Genomic DNA, 22,327 nt, shown 5'->3' on the forward strand with positions numbered 1-22,327 from the left:
CCATGTTGCGGAAAACTAATGGTACTAATTTATTTTAATGGCAACAGTAACTGAAAACTTCATTATAATGTCACCTTGCATGTCAGTTTATTGCTGTCATAGTGTAAACAAACTTTATTTTAAATGTGCGCAATTGATTTTGTGAATAAATTGCTAAAATCTTTTTATAGTCGTGAAAGAAAAGTGGTTCACAATGTGTTAAAGTATTTGTCGAAGAGAAATACTAAGGGTTCGGACAATATTTTCATTGAATAATGTTTCCGACAAAGGTTGTCAAATTGACTGACATGTTTATCGTATAGTACAGTCAACTATGAAAATTAGCTGTGGTTTGTTTCAACTACCTATTTTAAAGTTTTTTGTCACTTTTTAAGTGTTGAATTTTATGGAATTGGGAAAGAAGTACCGAGTTTGAAGCGTTCTTAGCAGACATTGCAGTTGAATATTCAAGTTCTGAATTTTATTATTGATGAATAATAAAATAAATCCTACTAGCTCGATTGATGGTTTCATTTAATTTATTTAAACCAGGTTACCTATAATAATATTTTTTCGTTAATTTATGAAAATATCAAATTAGCCCGTAATCCTGAATCCTGATACATAAAGTTAGCCTATTAATTTAACACAGGTACGACTGTACTCAGTGTTGCACTATCAAATGCAATTGACGCGCCTCTATGCCAGGGTTTTTATGTTCCTGGTCAGGCTATAATATTATTTATTATGTGCCTTAATAAAACACAGCGTTCTGTTGAGAGAGCTGTCTATGATCTTTGCCTTATTTTAGTCTATGGTATAAGAAAACTTACCAATTGTCTCTGCTTTATCATCTAGTTTACCTTCTTCATACACCAGCTGGCACCACTTTCTATGGAAATTGGTGATCTGTCAACTTGACATTTCATAGCGTTTGTGATTTTTGCCGCTTATACAGCAAAAATTTTTATCTTCTTGTTTTCTATGTATAAAATAAGAATAAAACACAGTTAAAATGTGCAAATAGGAAATATAAGTGATGCAGAGTGTAAGGGTAAAGAGTGGTGACGGTGAAAGGTTGACTTCTGTCGGCCCGGATGAAGGAAAAGCTCGAAATCCGAGTCGTCTTTTTCAGATTCATCCTCATCATCCTCGGAAATGGAAATGTTTGCTGCACCACCTCCAAATAGGCGACGGAGGCCATGTAAGTGTTAACCCCACTCGTAAGACACTCGGTCGAAACTTTGACGACTCAGATGAATGTTATTTCCAACTTTGTTGCGCACCACTTACCTTCTACATCAAGCCTACTAGATGGTAATAGCTTGCAAAGTAGTATTCAGTTCCTCTAAAGAACGATTTCAGTTACTTCGTTATCGTAAAGTGAAGTTAAGATCAATCATAAGGAAGATAGAATATTACTTTTCCTTTTCCTGCTGACTGAGCGAATTATTAATGAGATAAATTGCAGCATTTTGGCTACCTTATAGCGGGTTAAAGGCAGCTAGTTGAACATTCTGTTTGAATGATGCAATTGTTACTACCATTCTATTCATAAATAAGTAAAATTATTTTAGATTGGGCTTAAAAGGCCTCTTAAATTTAGATGTTAATCATTTATTTCAAAAATTTTATTTTGTAATGTTTGGTTCTGGCTTGATAATCCAAGAACCCTGAAACCACAATGCAATTCTTTGTGGAAAAAAGAGCGGAATCTTTTTAATGAACGCGAGCACTGTTTAAGGTAATTGCTAATATTAACCTTCGTACAACATTACAAAAGGCTCCCCCAACCTAGTCATGGGTGGGTCACAGATCTGGTTGAACTCCTTATCATATTTAAATTAAACAATATGCGAGTATACCTACTTAAAAAAGTTAATAGAAACAATGTTTCTTTTCAAAGATGGGCTTTATGCTCATGTTGCGATAAGACTTTTTTATCTAGTTTCTGAAATAGTATGTAGATCTTCTTCAGGATCACAATGCACGACCGGTTAGTGAAGGTCAACTCTCAGAACACTTACTTTCATCTGCCAGAGCAGAGACTCACAGGCGTTTCCTCCAAGGAATCTTACAACTGAAGCCCTGCCATTTATTTTGTCTTCGGCACTGCAGATTTTTCTCAGCGGTGTCAAGTGGAGTTGCGGAAACTCCTCGTGCCAGTGGCATTTGAGTAATAATATACTGAAAATATAATTTATTCTATTGGGTCATCAGAACAGATCTGTCTTAATCGCTCATGTCTCATAGACACTGAGACTTTCAGAAACCTTATTTTTTTTGCATGTCAATCGCAAGTAAATAGAGCCAACACAAAGATCCTAAATTCCCAAGCCTGGAATACTCTCAGAAACATCATGGCAGAATAATGTCTCTAAATATCTTAAAGGACTGGGATCTTATTTGTGCACTAAGACAAGCTCAAAAACTTGGGACTTTATTTCAAAAAAAAAAAAAAAAAAAAAAAATTATTTATACATTTGCCAACTGCAACATTGACTGTCCCCGGAGGACGTCTCTCTTCAAGCAATAGGTATGGTATGTGAAAGATACAACATCAACTCAAGTCAAAGCATAACTGATTTATTATTTGTATACCCACAATTAGTTACAATATTATAAACTGTCAATGTCAACTAAATACACAATAGTATGCAGCTGTTTCTGAGAGGATTTTAAGAGGTATAGACGCCATAGACTTTAGTTCAAAGCCGTTGCGGCGAAAAGAAGTCACAGACTTCCAAGTCCACAGACGCAGCGGATGCGTAGTGGGGCGTTCAACTAGGGTTGCTAATTATTTTTTTCGAAAATATTATTATAACAGTAGATTAAAGGTCAGAGAAGGAAAATAGACAGTACTTTACAAAAATTTTACAGGTCAGTGTTACAACGCACACCTAAAATGTAATGTTGGCATTTACTTTTGAAAAATACATATATATTTTTACTAGTGATGATGACACTCCAATGCGATGGAGATGTAGCATTAAGTCATCAGGATCGATTGAATGAAGTTCACATCCTGATAGAAGGAGGTACTCGATCACGGGCCCTCCTCAAATTAACCACCAAGCTCCTGAAGGTCACATTCTGACACAGACACAGTCAGAAACGAAGGAGGTACTCGATCACGGGCCCTCCTCAAATTGACCACCAAGCTCCTGAAGGTCACATTCTGACACAGACACAGTCAGAAACGAAGGAGGTACTCGATCACGGGCCCTCCTCAAATTGACCACCAAGCTCATGAACTTGACCGAACAGCTCGACATGACGCTGTCGGCTTGTTATCTACCAGGAGATGGGATTGCAGACCGGGCCATAGGCACGGTATCCCAGACCACCTGTAACATCAAAGGGTCGAGTAGTACCCAGGTGGAATCTATTAGTACCCCAGGCCGCGGAGGCCATACTCAGTGTATGGGGAGTCCCAGACAGAGACTTGTTTGCTTCCATTTAGAATATATTAGTACCCCAGGCCGCGGAGGCCATACTCAGTGTATGGGGAGTCGCAGACAGAGACTTGTTTGTTCCAGTTAGAATCCATTAGTACCCCCGGCCACAGAGGCTATATTCATTATGTAGGGGTGTCCCAAAATAGACTTATTGGCTTCCAGGGCCACGGCAGTAGTATTAACTATGTTACACTGGACTCAAAAGATGGATGTTAAATATTAAATAAAATTATACTGTTTGTGTTCCTTAAATAAACAAGTAAAATTATAATTGAAAATTAGCTAATAAATAGTATTATCCATCTTTTGTACCACATTAAGGCAAATAGATCAGAACTCTGATTCTTTATGACGCCCTTCAGCCGTCTCTGGGATTATCAGCTGGATGAGTGTTTTCACCTCCCAGCTACAGACGTTACCATACTTGAATGGCAGACGGAACATACATTCTAATAACATCGGCCCCAGTGCTAATAAAGGATCTGTTAGAGACCCTAGTCTACAACAAGTAGATAAGTTATCTCTCCAAAATTTAAAATTGGTGGTGGAAGGAGCAATCATAAGATGCATTATGTGGGTCAATCTCACAGCATTGACCACAAGTTACCAACTGGTAGTGATGTGGTAGCCAGTGGCGGCGTAGCGTGGCTTGGCGCGCGGGGCGGTCCGTACCCCCCATATATATCCGCCCCCCCGGGGGCTATGGCACCCCAGAATGGTCTGGTCTGGTGCCCCCCAGGATTTTTGGGTTACCGATTCGAAGATGAAAGATGTTTTACGCCGTTACTATAGCGCTGCTGTTAGCCAAGCTGTTTTTACAGAAAAAACTTGCAGTACAAAACTGATACTTAGGTCAGTTGTATCTACCTTTACCTTTTGTACATCAGTTCCTTAAGGCCATTTCACTTGCAAGGCCAAGTACACCGAGATCACCGGTCTTTAGTATTAAATTACTGGAATTAATTTGACTGGTTGCCGGCTGCTGGACTTTCTTCTAGCATTGAATTTTACTTGATAAACAGCTCTCATTCTTCTTCTTGCTTCAGATCGAAGAATCCATGATCTCATTCCTTTGGACACATTACAGGATTACTTTGTTGAAGTATCAGAATATGATCACATTGTGACATTGGCGTATCTAGGGTTGTTTTGCGGGGGGGGCCCAGAACCTCCCCGCTATAGACATGACGTCAGCATTTTGGCTGATATTTGGATCTGAATCTGATTCAACCACCTACAGACTGTCTCTGACTGCTAAGCACCCAGATGAGCGCATAATTATGTCCTGTAGTTTCATATTAGTGAGCTGATAAAGACTTCATTTTAATGGAGACCCCAGAGTTATGTGTGAAATTTGTTTATTTCCATAAACAATATGATAACGCCTGTTTTCCAGGTCAAATATTACAAATTGGATTAAGATCATTTTTAGTGAATAATTACTTCTCCAAGAAGTGCAGTGAATATTTGCTTCTCCATGAAGTGTTTGGTCTGCAGTAACATCCAGATACTGGCTGGACAAGAGAGTAGTTGATAAGACCCCCAATATTTAATTGGAGGTGGGGGTATGTATACCTTTATGAAATATTACTGCAGAGACCTACGAAGGAACAATAACATCTTGTATTTATGAGTTTATAATTTTACAAGCATGTTATTAATAGTTAATTGTTTAATGTTATGTTATTCATAACGAGTTTTTAGTAATGTTTTAATTGTTCAAGATGAAAAAATGTTTATGTTTATACATATTTATATTTTCAGATGGGGAGATCTTACTATTAACCTACCATAAGTACCAGAATGATTTTATTGGTTGATAAGAAGTTAATGACATAATGTTGATCTCAAGGAGATGTCCTAAATAATTTGAGTTATTTAACCTAAAGACTGGTTATTTGTTTAATAAGTTTCTTATTGGTTCGTCTGCTTCTCAGAGAGTACAATAAGTTGTTTAATGTATTATTTTGTATTGTGATATTAAACTTCTTTATATTCTTTCATTCTTAATACATTTTATATCACATAGCGTTTGTGCTTGACACCAGCAGATAACAAACAGGTCTCAACAGAACGCTGTGTTTTATTAAGGCACATAATAGAACTGTTTTGCATTACAACAAAACAGTTATTATGTGTAGAATAAAACACAGCGTTCCAGCAAGTGCTTGCTGGTGTTGGACGACTATGAAATGTCAAGTTGACAGATCACCAATTTCCATAGAAAGTGGTGCCAGCTGGTGTATGAAGAAGGTAAACTAGATGATAAAGCAGAGACAATTGGTAAGTTTTCTTATACCATAGACTAAAATAAGGCAAAGATCATAGACAGCTCTCTCAACAGAACGCTGTGTTTTATTCTACACATAATAACTGTTTTGTTGTAATGCAAAACAGTTCTATTATTAATTCTAAGCAAAAAAGGCTTATTACATCTGAATTTTCAAAAAATGACAGCTGTCAGAATTCCGTCGAATTAAAAATCGGACTTTACATGGTTTGTTTCGGAACCAATGAGCTTAAAAGAAATAAAAAAAAAAAAATCAAAGATATAATAATGCGATGGAGTGGTAACAAACTTGTTGCAGCACTTGTGGATTATTGCAGATGGCATGTTTACTGACCGCTTTAAAACCATATTTTTAAGAGTTTTATTAGCTTCAAAGCGGAAGTTGTACGTTTTAAAGCTTGACAAGCATTTTCCAAATGATTTTTAAAAACCGGTTCTCGATAAACTATTATCGATATGTGTATGACTCTATTTTAGAATTGTCAGAGTGACAGTTCATCCACAAACGTCAAAGTAAAATTGTCTGTGGTATTTGGTCCATGCTTGCAGTTGGTGTTTTTAATGTTTTCCTTTTCGTAAATTAACAATTTTACAGGAATTTTAATCAGTAGTAGCGCTTAAAATGGCTGCAGATTTAGCTGAAGTTCAGCTACAAGTGCGCTTTGTAACGAAACAGGAGCAGTAAGTAATATACGTTTGTTTACCGGCGTGGTTTACAGGCTACAAACGTGTTACTAATGTTATTGTTTGTTAATTAATACAGGTATGCAGTTCCCGATAGTCCTTATGCTATACAAAGCAATGTTCAATCATCAGACCTCAATACTCTGGTTAATGCTCTCCTGAAGGAGACCAATGCTGCTCTTGAAAAGGCGGTAGAATTCGATTTCCTAGTATGTGGAGAACTCCTTTGCACGACCCTTGCGGAGCACTTGCAAGAGAAAAGTGCATCTACAGAAGAAACTTTAGAAATCGAATATTTAGAGAGGTTTCCAGCACCAGCTCCTCAAGATTGTTTGATGCACGATGACTGGGTGTCAGCTGTGCAGGCATATGGCAATTGGTAAGATATTCAAGTAGAGCAGCTTATTTACATTGCAATACTGATCATTTTATACCTACTTTATCTGTAACTAAGTTTTAAGAAGGAATTGTGGCTAAGTAAGATAATTTTTGATTTTGCAGGATTCTCTCAGGCAGCTATGATAACAGCATTCATATTTGGAGCAATAAAGGTCAACACAAGCTGGCCATCCCAGGCCACACCTCACCAGTCAAGGCAGTCTCTTGGGCTTCTTTTGTTGGAGATAAAGCTGTATTTGTGAGGTAAGTAACATAACTAAACATGAATTTAATTTTTGTCTACATTATAATATGGCATGTATTTAAATGATCTTTTTAAATTAGCAAAAACGGCAAATAAAAAAATCTAAATGGTCATTAATTTTAATGATTGATCCTCTTTCTTTGAGATATAAAATAAATGAAATCGATCGATATTTTAACCTCTTTTGAACTACGCAAAACATTTTTGAGATGTAAAATTTATGTCTGATCGTTACTTGTTGGTCCTCAAAAATAAGAGAAATGAGCACCAAATATTCAATATTGTGATACTTTTTTAAATAATTCGATTTGTATAAATTTTTTTTTGTCTATAGCAAATAATCTTCAAAATAATTATGTTATGGTAGGTACTTATTTTTATTAAGTTGTAGTCAAAGGATGGAAACTATTTAAAGGCACTTGATGTTCAAAGATTTATTTTTTTATTAAAAAAAGCATACTTAACAGGTTCACACTGCGTTATCGGGTCGAATTGACCTTAGGTGCTGGATGCGTTGGTGCGGGATGGATATATTCGGTCATTTCAGTAGTACGAAAATAAATATTGTTTTGCAATTGTTTCGTCAAACACAGTAAATATTTGGAAAAAAAACTTATCAGGTCCTTACGACCCGACGTCGCACTAAAAGTAAAAAAATATCGTTTAGTGCTTTTATCGGGTCTAATCGACCCATTGACAGATGAATCTATGGTCACTGATCACGGTCGTGATCGGTATACTAAGAGAAAATCAGCCTTGCGATTTGAAAAAAAAAAATAAAAAGGTAAAAATTATGATGTCGGGTTCAGGGATGCCAGAAGTAAGAAATTATCCCAAACTAAGCAAAGCTTGTAATTTAAACAAACATGGCAATGTACTATTCTGCTTGCTTATTGGCCGCTAAGCCCTTGGCCAACTCAGTAAACGACCAATGACGGACGATTGTCACTCAACCACAAAGTACCGCGTAAATTAAAAGATATTTTATAATTAAAAATATTAACCAATAATATTTTTAGTTAGATCGAATATATTTTAAAGTTAAGTTATACTTAGATCGAAATATATTTATTAGGTGATCAATATTAAAAGGCAAACTTGATATAAAAATCATCAAATTAACAAAATTAAAGATCAATAACTAAAAAAGAGGATCAAATATTATTTTTGTTTACCAAATATTAAAAGAGTATGTTAAACATAAATATTATGTTACCTTAAATAAAGATCATTCATAATTTATCCGTAGATCAACTAATATAGATCCAATAATTAATATAAAGATAAAATATAATAAAAAACATCATTTATTTTTAAAAGTGCACATACAAAAAAGATCAATTAGTTTTTAGAGGATCAAATAATATTGTCCCTTATAATATCAGTCAGACAAATAACTATCTTTCTTATAACTAAAATGATGTTTAATTCAGGGAAATTATTTTAATTATGTAGATATTAATAATTGGTACCATTTATACTAGAAAACATCTTGTAATGTTTAATTTTATTATTATTCTTAAAATCAACAAACTAATTTTCAGTGGTTCACATGATCAGTCTGCAATGCTATGGGTGTGGAATGTCAGTAACAACTCAGTAGACTGTGTGGTAACATGCCGCAGCCATGATAAGGGAGTGGAGTGCCTCTCAGTGTCAGCAGATGCCCTGAAGTTTGCCACTGGCAGTTGGGACACTAATATTTGTCTTTGGAGCACAAGTGAGTGCTTATTAAAATTAGCTTAGCATTTGTTGGTTCTTTGTATTTCATACTTTCAGAGATTGTGTTATTAAATTGTATCATGCCTGTTTTAATTTTTCATAAGTTCAGTACAGTTTTATTGTGGTCTAAATGACATTGAGTACATCAAATAATTTCATATCCTAAATATTGCTAGAATCTTAGAAGTCTTTGCTACAACAAGAAAAAAAGCATACACCAGTGTAATATGTTACCTATTGGTTTCAGGTCTATCAGATGAAGATAATGCTCCAGCCAAAAAGAGAAGCAAGCCAGATCATGGGAATATAAGAGTAAGTGCTGAGTTTTCTGTTCATCAAATAATGCCTTATTTTATGTTCAAAATGTACAGGCAACTTCAATGCAAAAACTTGCATCTTATGTAGTTGTAACAGGAGCTATTTTGCAATAAACATGTATAGGCTGATGTGATGTCAACTGTATAAAATTAAAGTTTCCTTAAAGTTACTAAAGAGATTTCTTCTTTCAGGAACCACTAAGCACACTCAAAGGGCACCGGGAGGCTGTCTCAGGTGTGCAATGGATGGACTTCAACACATTATTGTCCAGTGGCTGGGATCATTTATTGAAGCTTTGGGACTGTGAGCTTGGGGGCATAAAGCAAGAAATAGTAGGTGAGAATCCAATAACATTTTAGAAAACTTTTATCCCAACTAATATTATAAATGCGAAAGTAACTCTGTCTGTCTGTCTGTCTGTTACGCTTTCCCGCTTAAACCTCGCAACCGATTTTGATGAAATTTGGCATAGAGATAGTTTGAGTCCCGGGAAAGAACATAGAATAGTTTTATCCCGGTTTTTGAAACAGGGACGCGCGCGATAAAGTTTTTCTGTGACAGACAAAATTCCACGCGGGCGAAGCCGCGGGCGGAAAGCTAGTGTTAAGATATGTATAATACTTTAGTTTATTTTTAAACTTTTATTTACAAATTTTCAGGCAACAAAGCATTCTTTGACGTAGATTGGTCTCCCCTAAACAATAGTGTCTTGACGGCATCAGCAGATAGACATATTCGACTCTATGATCCTAGATCCACAGGTAACTTCAGTATACATATCTTTGATTCATATAATTTTTTCTGAAGTTTTGAATATTTTTAAAGAAACTGACGTTGGAAATAATTATATTTTTTATTTTTCAGAGAGTATTGTGAAAACCACATTCACATCTCACACTGGTTGGGTGCAATCCGTTCGCTGGTCAAAGACTCGCGATACGTTATTCTTATCTGCTGGCTACGACGGTCAGGTCAAACTTTGGGAAACCAGAAGGTATGCTTTATGCAACAAAAGAAAAGCTATTTTAGGTTTAAATTCCTTTTTTAACTTAGAATAATTGCTTTAAAAAATAATCTCAACTTATCCAAATACCTTTTTTCCAGTCCCCGTACACCACTATACGATCTGAGTGGACACGAAGATAAAGTGCTCTGTTGCGACTGGTCAAATCCCTCACTGCTGGTCAGCGGTTCGTGCGACAATACCCTCAGGATATTCAAGGCCAAGCATGCGGTAGGAAATGCATAAACATTATTTTTGTAGTTGGCTGTGTCAATTCACACATCCAGGAAAATTGTATAGGTAGGAAGTAACAATATTTATAAACTTTTGGGATATTAACTTTTCTATTGAAAGTTATGAGACAGACCATTAAAAATTTTGATATGAATTAAATTTGTATCATTATACTTTGCTTACTTCCTATTAACGTAGGTAGGTACTATGTTAGGCGTACTTGACGCGACTATTAAGAGTTTCGTATTGATATGTTATGAATTCGTTTTTGCGATTCGGTTGATGTTATAATATTATTATGAACATTCGCACATATTTTTCTTTCTCTCCTTGTTATACACACGATGTTCTTTGTTATTTAGACTTGCTGCCTTTATTATGTAATAATAAATAGGACACTATTAAGATAAAAGTTTAAGGGTAACAATTCAGTTGATATACGTCCAAAGTATGATGTTTCTTAAAATATTTGGCGTTTGTAACGTTTTCCAAGTCTCAGAGTGATTATGATTGCTTAAAAAAACAATAACTGTATGAATGAACTGCATTCTATCTTAATCCGTGAAAATTATAAACAAATAATAGTACTTTTACAGTTTTTTTTAACTATTATTGTGTGCTTATCTTTACTTAGAAATCGGTTTTGTTTGTCGATGACCTAAAATAAGTACGATATTTCAATACATATACAAGTGCTATACTTTTGTATAGTTCGTGTGTTCAAGCAGTAGACTTATTTTGACGTATTACTAACGTTTGTAAGTGACCAATTTACGCACCTATGATGTAACTTACTGACATTCATTCATTTATATTCGGCCATTTTAATCATAGAAATTATAACCGGGTGTAACTCTTGAAAATAGGTATGCTTGTGTGCAGGTAGGATGTGGATAGGTATACACTAGACATCAAATAAATCGCACCTCTCGCGACAAGCACTTTCAAACGTATGCATCCCCACTTCCCACCAATATTGGCACCATTTGAAAGCCTAGTTCTAAGCTTCATTTCATTTAAAACTGTTAAGTTAGGATTAATCGCTATCCATCTGTTAAAGAGGACACGTGAGATCATTATTTGGTTTTATAACCACAAAAATTGGTCTAATTGATCCCAGAGGTGAGCCTCAAGTGAGGTCTTTTTTCAAGTCCCATTTATGGTATACTAGCTTTCCGCCCGCGGCTTCGCCCGCGTGGAATTTTGTCTGTCACAGAAAAACTTTATCGCGCGCGTCCCTGTTTCAAAAACCGGGATAAAAACTATCCTATGTTCTTTCCCGGGACTCAAACTATCTCTATGCCAAATTTCATCAAAATCGGTTGCGAGGTTTAAGCGGGAAAGCGTAACAGACAGACAGACAGACAGACAGAGTTACTTTCGCATTTATAATATTAGTTGGGATGTTAATCATTTATTAAGAAATTAAATGTGTTTTTCTTTAAGGATATTTATTAGGCTTTCAAATATCACCAATATTGTTAGAGCACCATGATTGTGTCATAAGAAAATCTTCAAAGTTCGCGTCGCGGAAGGTGCGATTTATTTGATGTTGAGTATAGATTTAATTTGATGGCACTTTCTCTATCGTTAGTATCGAGTTTTTTGTTATTATTGTTCATCACTATCTGAATATTGATTTTATTTTATCATAAAAATATGTTTGTATCAAATAGTACACTAGTTCACGAGGATGAACGTGAAAGATAATAAATAGTTTTACCTTAATTACCTTTTTATTTTGAACCAACATTCGTTCTGACAATATTCAATTTCGTTCTTATAAGAAATAGACGCGATATCGATAGCTACAACAAGTTTAGTGGTAAAAAAATATTTTTGCAGACGTAGTCGGTGGTTAGAAGAGTAACTTAAAAATAATGTGTGCTGTGTGACGTCACGTGGTTAGGTTTTCATAGTATGGTTAGTGTGAACATGAGCGAAGAAGGAAATAGGTACAATCTACTACCAATGAAATAATGTACTAGATTTGGTTTCGCTTGTTTTATTTCAATCATTTGCTCTTACAAAATATGTTCAATGCAAAGGAACATGACTTGTCACAATAAAACATGCTTCTTAGTACCATTTTGATTTATTTATATATTATTTTAGTTTCCATTCAGCATAACTATAAATAATGCGGGTCACATAAAATGCTCATAGCACAATATAGAAACTTGCAAACACTTTGTAACAAAATAGATACATAACTTTCCTCTGTCTTTTCTCTGCGAGAAATGCTTTTACACTATTATCATAGTTATGCCAAACCTCACACCATAACACAACGAAGCAACATGTCCCTTAAAAATATTCTTTCTTACCAACAATTTCATTTCTTTTTTTTTACATTTTATGAAGTTTTTATTTTTGCATTTCGTATTTCTAGACTACCTAACTAAATTTTTAACTAAACTATTCTACTGTCTAGACTAGTCTGCTGGGTAGAACACCACACTATATTAATACACATTGGACAATTACATTCGTATCGACACTTCCGACAGATTTTTTTCATTTGTTTTCTTTCTTTACACTTATTCAACTACATAACAAAAGAGGTGAAAGCAAACTTGTTCAACTGAAACTTACCAAGAATGTGTTCACTAATCCTTAGATCCTCCTTAACTAGGCGCGCGGCGCGCGGGGGCGCGGCTTCAGTCCATTCAAATTAAATTATTTAATAAACTAACAAAGGAAACTACCCTAGAGCCGGCCGCCCCGCGCGCCGCGGCGCTCCAATATATTAAACTAGGTCTCTACTCTATCTATCTTAGCGTCGAAACATTTTTTGCTATTCTAGCCTATCTATAGTTAAGCCTAGTCTAAAACTAGCCATCTTTTATCGTCGTTCCTATAGCTTCACTATTCACTGATGCAAAACAAGTCGAGCGTTCACTTATATTTAACGACTTAATTTTAAAACATTTACTTAACACTTGAATTATTTTCATCGACATGATTTTATTTGAATCATAGTTTTGGTTTTCGAGAATTGGTTCCCCAATACGCATCATTTGTGCTCATCGTGCCTGGGGCCAGGCACTAACCATCGTCCGTAATCTCAAAGTACGCTTATCACACATGTAAGAATGTTAGTGTTAACTAGGAACATCTACGGTTTTACTCTCGATTTAATTTTTTACACCATGTGTGAAAAATGCAACGATTAGACAGCCACATTATCATTTTTAGTTGTTAAAAAATATTTTAAACATAGTTTTTACATTATCACTACGTTTACGAATACGGTAAGTTCTCTATTACCTGTAAAAATATTGTGTAAAGCACATGCAACTGCTATATTGTATCTGATTATTACTGAAGCTGAAGGCACTACCATCAAATTAAGTTATTGCTTTAATGGAAGGAAAGCATTTAGAAAAATAATTTGGTGCTAAAATACTTCGCTTTGTCGGTGTTACACTACACGGCCGTGCCACGCTATCTCTACTCACTTAAAACAACGTCGGTGTGTCTATTCTAATTATTTGCATTACACGTTAATTAAGGGAACAACGATTTGCATTGTGGAATGAAACTATACGTAGTCTTGGAGAACGGAACAGGGGGTTGGTGCCGCATACCGGTTACACGACGCGGGAAAGTCAAAAGAACTTTTACTGTGAAAACAATTTAATACGTTGACATCAATTTAAATGCAAGTTCAGCGGAAATATCTATCGGAAGACTGCTTTTACAGGAAGCCACAGTGTACGTCGAACACTAGACGATCATACTTAACTAAGTACCAGACGCTCGGTACTACATTGCACTTCATGGTTATTATTATTTTCACAAGAAGTAAAGGCGGTTTTTTAGTCAGTTCAATAAATTTGGCTTGATCAGAAATTATACGCGTATAATACTGATCTACGGAGTATTATGGTTCAGTACGTTACGATCGAACATTTCACTAATAAAAATCTCACTTTTCAATACGCTTTTGTGTTGAGTTTCTTCGAACCGGCATCGCGCGGCGTCGCGCCTCGGCGCGGGCAGCAGTCGTCAAATGGAAACGAGTGTTCACGAGCTAACTTATGTACATCCCAAAATTAACTCATTTACGGAACAACAGTACAATTTCAGCCTTTTACATGAACGAAAATTTATTTAAGAAAACCAAATACAGTTCTACTTATTCATTTCGAAATCTACGTTATTCATTCAAAACCTGTCGTCAGCTAGTCTCAGTTCCTGTATAGTTTTACATAAAGTCGGTTCACAGGTTTTGAACAAAGAGGTTACCGCTTAATGTCAGTTAAAATACAGTTAATATATCAAACATTTAACTAGTCTTCAGTCCCTGAGTTGTATAAATATTTTCCTACTTCTTACTCGACTTTAATGATTTGTATACTTTGGTTCTGATGAAACTCTTGACGTGCCAAAATAGAATTAAACAGTTGCGATATAGTAGGCTTTTACTCGTACCCATCAACAATGTATATACATGTATACATATCCATGTATAATTTATATATATTCAATATAAAAATATCAAATTTCATATAAAGTCATAAAGTGTACCCAAAACCTACGTGATGGTACAAAAAGTGCTCACACACCAAAACGGTGTTACACTTTGGATTTCAAATCCATTACATTTCATAATGTGGAAATCAATCGTGGAATTTCGTTTGAAGTTTTCTAGTGGAATGTGCCGACCGCCTACAAAATAACAACTACAGTTGATTCAGTATATGATTCTCAAAAAAGGATCACTTCATTAATCACGTATTCGAACATGAGTTTTCACGTACAAAAATTTGTATAGACTCGTAAAATGTATAAATAGACTTTAAATACAACTGCTTATTGCTAATGTTGCCTTGTGCGGCACCGAGTGCCGGGCGGGCCGGGTCGGCCCGCCGCGCAAGCGAGTCGAGTCAAAACGCGGGTACAGAAATACTTTGCAGTTACAGTATACATAAATTCAGTCTGATTCGGGGTTTGGCAACGACGTTCTCAGTTATTGACGAGTTACTATTGCGATAAATACAAGAATAAATTAGTTGAACTACTGAACTAATTGTGATGATTCGACGGTTCTCGTAATACAGCAGCGTAGGGCTCTCGGGTCGCGGGCGGCGCCTCAGCGGCCGCGGCGAATGGTGTTCGGGCACATGACATTTCATATCGAGTACTAATTTTGCATCCTTTACAAATTATGATATTTTAGGTACATCTGATCCATGGAAGACAGCGCCGGTATGAACTATGACTGTAATAAGGATAGATAATACTGTACAGGTAGGTATAGTACCATTTTAGAAATAAAACGACTAAAGCACCATGCCAAACACATGTTAAACATACACAAACGTCAAACAATCAACATGAACTCACGGCTCGCGCGGCCGTTGCTCCGCGTGCCAACTGTCGTAGTATTAGGGTAAGCAATGTAAATCAATACATCTGTTCAATTCATTTTTTGTATTGCTGTTCGCCTACAACATGGCAAAAAGAGTTTCTCTTTTGATCGTATTTTAAAAATACCTAATTTTAACGGAAGATTCTAAATCTTCACCGTTTTATTTATCATACAAGAGCTATTCGGTGAACCCACCCTTCCTAACCGTAACACACATTAGTCAATTCTTTACACTTTGTTAGCATATATCTTTGATTTCACATGATATGACCTTTTCCTTCACTTACACTTCTATCCTTCCCCTCAGATATTGCTTTCTTTCTCTCCATCGTTATCAAGAAATTAAAACTATCATGTAAAAATAAAACCTCAGCTTTTCAAAACCTACTCGTGATGATTCGAATGTTCACTGCACGCTTTGTTCGTGACGAGAATTTAAAACCTTTCAATAACCGATTAAAATTTTCCATTTTACTTAAAGTTTTAAATATGACACTGAATAAAAATAAATTTTTTACGAATGTATCTCGTCCAGAGGACAAGCATAAATTTGAAAATTTTCACCGTGAAATTAAACTATGCTAAAATAAATACCTAACTATCTTAAATAATCTTGTTAACATTTTGAAAACCAGCGCCTAAAAATCTTAATTTAAATTTCCATAAAACAATAATAAAATTATAATGTAAAAACACATTTTAAAATTGCAGCTATATCTATACATCAAATCCTCTCCTCGAACCGTCAAAAGACCTCATCAAAAAATCACTAGACGAGGGGTCAGCAGACCGAGACGAGCGCGGTACGGCTTGCACTAGGCAGCGGAGCTTTCGATGAAGTCTACAACGGTCGCAAATTAAAACTAAAACAAATTAACATTGTAAAAAGTCACAGTTGCTTTGATTTTTGGCTCGTGTACAGCATGGATTTTCGAAGCGTGGCTTATGGTCTACTTGGGAGGCGGGTACGTCTGGTAGGCCTCGTCGGGCGACGCCGCCGTGGAGGCGTGCTCGCTCTCCATCGGCATCTGGATGATGGGCGGGGTCGGCCCCGTGAAGTACTGGTACGGGTGCGACGCGAAATACTGGAACACCACAAACATCATATCAATCACTGAAAACTGGCACGAGCTGCCAACTGTTTGAGTTCTTTTTTCATTGACTTTCGGTACATCGATATCATTACTTCTAAACAGTTGACAGCTCTCTTGGAGAACAGAAAGAAAGCTTTATTTGCGATCATGGAAATAACAATTTAAATAACATAAAAATGTTTAAGTAAAACAGATTTCCATAGTGTCGCAAATATTTAATTACACCCATGTAAGGCTACTCAGGTTAACATTTCAGACTACATGTATCACAGCCGTAAGAGCAAAGCTTCATTCACACAAGGCAATGTCACCAGATCGGTGGAAAATGCACCATATTTTCCCTATTTTTCCTAAAGCGCACATATAACATTTATAGGTCAAGCATTGGATCAGTTTTGTAAAACTCATAATGGTCTCGCGTTTGTGGTAGAGCGAGACTTGTATGAGTTTTTGTGCATGGATCGAGCGTTTAAGACAAGCGAGGAGCGTTATAGTGAGTGGGTCTAAGCACGGGAGTGGAGGGCGAGCTTTGGCTTGTACAAACAGCACTCACGTATAATTCACTATCCGGCCTTATGCTGTCCCAGTTTACCTGGAAAACGGAAAACATCAGCCATTTATTGTTTGTTTTTTTTTTTGACTGAATGTTCTGTGTTTTTTATTCTGTTTCCATGTGTGTAGGCCGTGTTTTCGTATTTTGTTGTATTTGACGTAAGTTTCAAAGAACCGAAAACTTGGAACTTTCACTATAAGTCCCTATCCTAACCTTGTTGCGTTGAAATAGCTTTTCAAGATGGATCGATTTTAATTTAGCCTAGCAAATGAAAATGATCCTATGACTGCTCTGCAAAACGATTGCGATGTATCCGCCTCTTGACTGTTGCGTCTCATACTGGAAGGAGCGAAAGTGTCACTCGTATATTACAAAATAACGTTGAAAACTCGATTCTATTTCAGTTATAGTTTCTGTCTTTTAATTGGTCTTAATATTAAAATTCGGCAAATCAAAAGCCTCATCCAATTCCTGAAATTGAATCGAGTTTTGAGCTTCATTCTGTAGCACCTCAGAGCGGGTACATTGAAATCGTTTTGCGGTGCCTGAAAAAAGGGGCTTTATATCTGGTGGGTTATTAGTACTCACGTATTGGCTAGGCACGGAGTCCATGGGTATATGCGCCGGGTGAGCCGGATGAGCCGGGTGAGCCGCATGGGTGGGGTGAGCGGGCGGGATGAGCGCGGCATATGCCGGCAGCCAGGCCGCGGGATGGGCCGCGTGGTGGTGGTGGTGCAGCTGCGGGTGGTGGTGGAAGGCGGCCATGCCGTACATCCCGCCCCCGCGGTACACCCCCGCGCACTCCCCGCCGGCGCCCGCGCCGCCTACGCCGCTCGCGTAAACGCCGCTCACGCTCATCGCCTGTACACGAAATAAGTATCAATATGGATTCTGACAATGATGCTAGCCAACTAATTTTTACTAAACATCGAGGACAACATTAAATTGGCGCCTTCTAAGCTGGAGGATTTTGTTTTGATTTGACTCTTAATAAATTCTCGATATTAATATCCATACATTCGACTCTGTTGTGCTAATATTTAAAAGTATGTGTTTGAGTCTAACAGAGCCGGATCTTTTAGGATCTCAAAGGTGGGAGGAGACCAGGTGCTAGAGTCAAATCAAAAACTTAGCTTTTAAGGCAATAAAGCTCTCTTGTAATAAAAACCAGAAGTGCCTTTATTTAAAATAACAAACACACACATACTACACAAAAATTGAAAAAGATAAAATCACTAGAGCGGGTGTTGCTATTGAATAAACTATCATCTGTTGCATTTAATTAAATTGTACGGTAAATTTACGAGCGTAACTAATGTAGAGTCTGCATTCCATTCGCACGTTAATGCTTGTCGGTAATTGGCCCTTCGGTGAGAAGTAATTCATTTGGTCTCGTGTCGTAATTATTACTAATAGCATCTTAGTACTAAGTTCGGATTACTAGATCGGATCAAACCTTTCTCTTCGACGACTGCCGTGCAACATTCCCCAAGTCTCAGGTGGCCTTTCACTTAGACTTAATTATTAGCAACATCAAACCCAAACTCAAGTTACTTTAATAATAGGAATTCTTTAATAATGAAAACCTTACCAAGAAAGTTTCCTGGTAGCGTCAAGAAGAACAAACAATATTCCAATTCAGTGAGAGATAAACAAAATGGGTTAATTTTGTGTTATGTCAGAGAGGTGTGACAATGACAATGGTTTTAAATGAACGGGAGCTCAATTTCATAGTCTGATGGACAAATTAATTTAAAAGTGGGAGATTAACTTAAAATGACTGCTATTAATTATGATAGCAATTGGCAACTATGAGGTGTTAATTAGTAGCAAGTAGTTTAAATATTTAATAGGAATTTTGCATAATTACCGAGTCAGACAAAAACCAAGTAAGCTCACTGAGTGAATAGTAAAAATGGTTTTGAACGAATTTTCGGTCTTTTAAGCAAAAGCTTCTTTATTGGTCTAACAATGATATAATTCCAAGAAGATTAGATGTCACATTTTGTATAGCACATGTAGGTGTAGTATCAGAAATTAGAGAAAGAATGTTGTATTATTACGTAGAAAGACTAAAATATAAATAATTATTTTGAGAAATATATTCAATATAGAAATAAGAACGATCTCTGCCTTACATCCCACTATGAGCTTATTTAGGTTTGTGTCTGAGCATGAAATGATATAAGAGGGTGTATGGAGTTCTATGAGAGTATAATAATATACGAATAGTATGCAGAACTTTGAGGGTTCATGAACTTCATACCTGCGTGATTGATTCGTTATTGTCTCTCCAGATGCGTCCATTGTTGTCCTGTTTATTGTACAGGGACTTCTTCTTGTTGCCGCCGTCTGCGAACTTCACTAGCAGAGGCTCCTTGGCGCCCGGGATCGGGTTGCCGTTGAACATCTATGGACGAAAGCATTTTATCGAGTCACTGTAAATCAATTTTGATTGTGGTCAAGTTGTTGCCATTGTTTTGTCGTCCTCAGTTGCACCATCTTAACTTCAACCGTAACTATAAATATAACGTAGGTGTTTTTGCATGGAGCTTGACAGACTTTTGGCGTCAGTTGTATCTAGTTAAAGTAAGATGGTGCAATTGGGATATCCTGGTATTTTATACTTTGATCAGATTTGAGATTTGTATGTAGGTAATCATCGCCTTTTTATGTTGCTTTTGGGTGGTTTGCTATGCCCGTCTCTGTATTATTTGACTATGATATATTCCGTTGGTGCTTGACATAGGTAGGTATGTAGACTGTACAGTAGAGGTGTTTTCAATAATTTAGAATTTAAAGCTGTGGCAATTGAATTTGAACAGACCTGAATGATCTGCTCGCACTTTTCCCGTGACTCCATCCGCGCGAAGCCGACCCCTTTGCTATGGCCGTGCGTGTCGCGGAGGATCCTCGTGGACACCACTTGCCCGAACTTGGCCAGGAGTTGGTCCACGTCATTCTCCTTGAAGTGCGGCGGCAGGTTCGCCATATACAAGTTGGTCGGGTCCTGCTCCTGTTGCTGTAAACGCACCAAGAAAAAGATATAACAATCAACTCTGTAAGCCAAGCACGCGTGTTCATAGACAACTCCCGGACCGGCAACGGTCATCAAACGTGAGCCCAACGACCGCCGCCCGCATCCGCAGTTCTGAACGAACACTCTACAAGCCTAATCCCTGACTGTGAGATCAATTTATTGTTTGTCTCTTTAAATTGATATGCATGATTTGTTATCATTCTCCCTATCAAATCATTTTGATACTATCAATTGAAGATATTGGCCGACCATGCCGTGCGCGGTTGATAATATTTGCTATTGAGGGGGTTAGAGTTTATGATTTTAATTATACTTTTTTAACGCCCAGCGGTTTCAATTCGCAGCAGCAAGGTCGCCATTTTCCAGAGTTTCCAGCTGGTGTATCGAAAACAGTCAGCGACAAACATGACCTCTGAATCTTGATGTGGAAAACTTTCAGCACTTTCTGAGACACTGACTGCACACCAACATGTGAGTGACGCGGACGTATTGTTTGTTAATGTTAATTTCAAATGTCCTCGCCACTTGCTGATAGAAAGCGTTAACAACAGTGAATTGAAGTTGTTTCGGAGAATATTAAAATTAGCTTTAAGCCCGCATAGAATATCTAGACACTGAAGCCAGCTCTGACGTAAATCAGCAGATTTATCTAATATACTAAATAATATTAGGTAGGTGTTATCAACGAGATGGGCATATACATCAGCATAGAGATTATGAAGCTAGTTAAAGTCGCATACACACTAATTTAATATCGAAAGCATAGAATACCCGAGCCCAGTAGCGAAAATACATTATACATTGTTATAACGCTGAAGCAACGACAATAGTACAGAATTAACAGGATGAACAATGTTCGAAGTATAGAGTTAACAAGCGTTATATTGCACTGACTGCGTACCATTGAGGGAATACTTACAACGCGTTAGTTACTATGAACGACATTAGCGACGTACCAAATTATCCGTATCAGTCCCAAAAAGACAGACAAATGAACGATCGGTGTCGAGTGACTGGCACCGCTCGGACCGAATGTACCGCCCATATACGTCGATGATCTAAACACAGAGCCTAATCATCTAAGAGAGTACACAACTATTGAGTAACAAACATGGGTCATGGGGTCGTAACTCCTCTAAGAACTGCCCCTCAAACATATAGGGTGGGATGTTGATGCTATGAATATGCATAAATTTCATTATCTAGCAAATGTAATAGATAGAGAACACTGCTTTACCTTTAATTGCTCAAATAGGTTACAGCATTTGATCGATACATAATAATAGGGTAAAATACTAAAGCTATAAGTAAGGGTAGAGGGAACGCGGGATCGGATTAGTGGAGGCGGCGGTTCAAATGGAGCCGAGTCCGTGTCTTATAAAACGTATTAGAAGAATATTGCGCTCTTCTGCTGCTAGCTTTTTAATTAAGTTAGAATCGACGTCTGATGCGAAAAGGAACTTTCAATTCCATTTCTAATCGAGCTGACGACAATTAATTATTATCGAAAGGATCTAGTCAGGGATATCGATATTTCATTATTAAGCGGACTCGGTTTGTATTTGTAAATGGATGCTTTAAGGATTGAGGAAAGGAGCTTTTCCCTATCAGTTTAGTAAATGTCGCAATGTTCGTTAGTGGAAGAGAAGTGGATTAGAGAGCGGGTCAGGAGCAGGCGGTTAGTCATAATAGTATTACTTGCATGCACAACGTACACGGTTCAGTCTACGCAGGAACCAGATACCCACTTTAGCCATCTGGGCCTGAACACCTTTGGCTTGTAATCCTTTTACCGCAGCCTCCGCCGACGCGATCGTCTCAAAATCTACAAAACCGTAACCTGAGGAACAAAAGTGAAATACATTGTATAGTAAAGGGTCACATTGTCGAGAACACTTGGCTTTAAAAAATTAATGATACATGCTGGTTAAA

General features: G+C 37.0%; 2 protein-coding genes and 1 long non-coding RNA gene across 5 annotated transcripts in view; 2 read left to right on the forward strand and 1 right to left on the reverse strand.

Moving 5' to 3' along the window:
- The first annotated feature begins 4,909 nt into the window (after nucleotides 1-4,909).
- Nucleotides 4,910-5,447, forward strand: LOC135075127 (uncharacterized). Its single transcript, XR_010257968.1, has 2 exons — nucleotides 4,910-5,002; nucleotides 5,202-5,447. It is a non-coding gene; the product is annotated as an uncharacterized LOC135075127 (long non-coding RNA).
- Nucleotides 5,448-6,239: 792 nt separating this feature from the next.
- LOC135075131 (ribosome biogenesis protein WDR12 homolog) lies at nucleotides 6,240-12,059 on the forward strand. The gene is made up of 9 exons (XM_063969478.1): nucleotides 6,240-6,408; nucleotides 6,491-6,790; nucleotides 6,913-7,053; nucleotides 8,599-8,774; nucleotides 9,024-9,088; nucleotides 9,286-9,430; nucleotides 9,754-9,855; nucleotides 9,959-10,088; nucleotides 10,199-12,059. Exons 1-9 carry the CDS (start codon nucleotides 6,350-6,352, stop codon nucleotides 10,341-10,343), a joined length of 1,263 nt encoding a protein of 420 aa, XP_063825548.1. The 5' UTR covers nucleotides 6,240-6,349; the 3' UTR covers nucleotides 10,344-12,059.
- A 257-nt stretch (nucleotides 12,060-12,316) lies between these two features.
- The window catches only part of LOC135075129 (protein alan shepard), a 93,102-nt gene continuing 83,091 nt past the window's right edge, over nucleotides 12,317-22,327 (reverse strand). The window contains exons 5-10 of one of the 3 annotated variants that reach the window (XM_063969476.1): nucleotides 22,144-22,235; nucleotides 20,183-20,377; nucleotides 19,622-19,765; nucleotides 17,944-18,216; nucleotides 17,356-17,394; nucleotides 12,317-16,793 (exon numbers count right to left, since the gene is read on the reverse strand). In XM_063969476.1, coding sequence (XP_063825546.1) covers nucleotides 16,659-16,793; nucleotides 17,356-17,394; nucleotides 17,944-18,216; nucleotides 19,622-19,765; nucleotides 20,183-20,377; nucleotides 22,144-22,235 — 878 coding nt within the window. In that variant the 3' untranslated portion in view covers nucleotides 12,317-16,658. Of the gene's footprint in view, nucleotides 16,794-17,355; nucleotides 17,395-17,943; nucleotides 18,217-19,621; nucleotides 19,766-20,182; nucleotides 20,378-22,110; nucleotides 22,236-22,327 lie in introns of all 3 variants that reach the window. The other 2 variants (XM_063969475.1, XM_063969477.1) reach the window with 2 other exon arrangements.

Source organism: Ostrinia nubilalis, chromosome 10 (genome assembly GCF_963855985.1).
Source record: "Ostrinia nubilalis chromosome 10, ilOstNubi1.1, whole genome shotgun sequence".
Taxonomy (NCBI): Eukaryota; Metazoa; Arthropoda; class Insecta; order Lepidoptera; family Crambidae; genus Ostrinia; species Ostrinia nubilalis.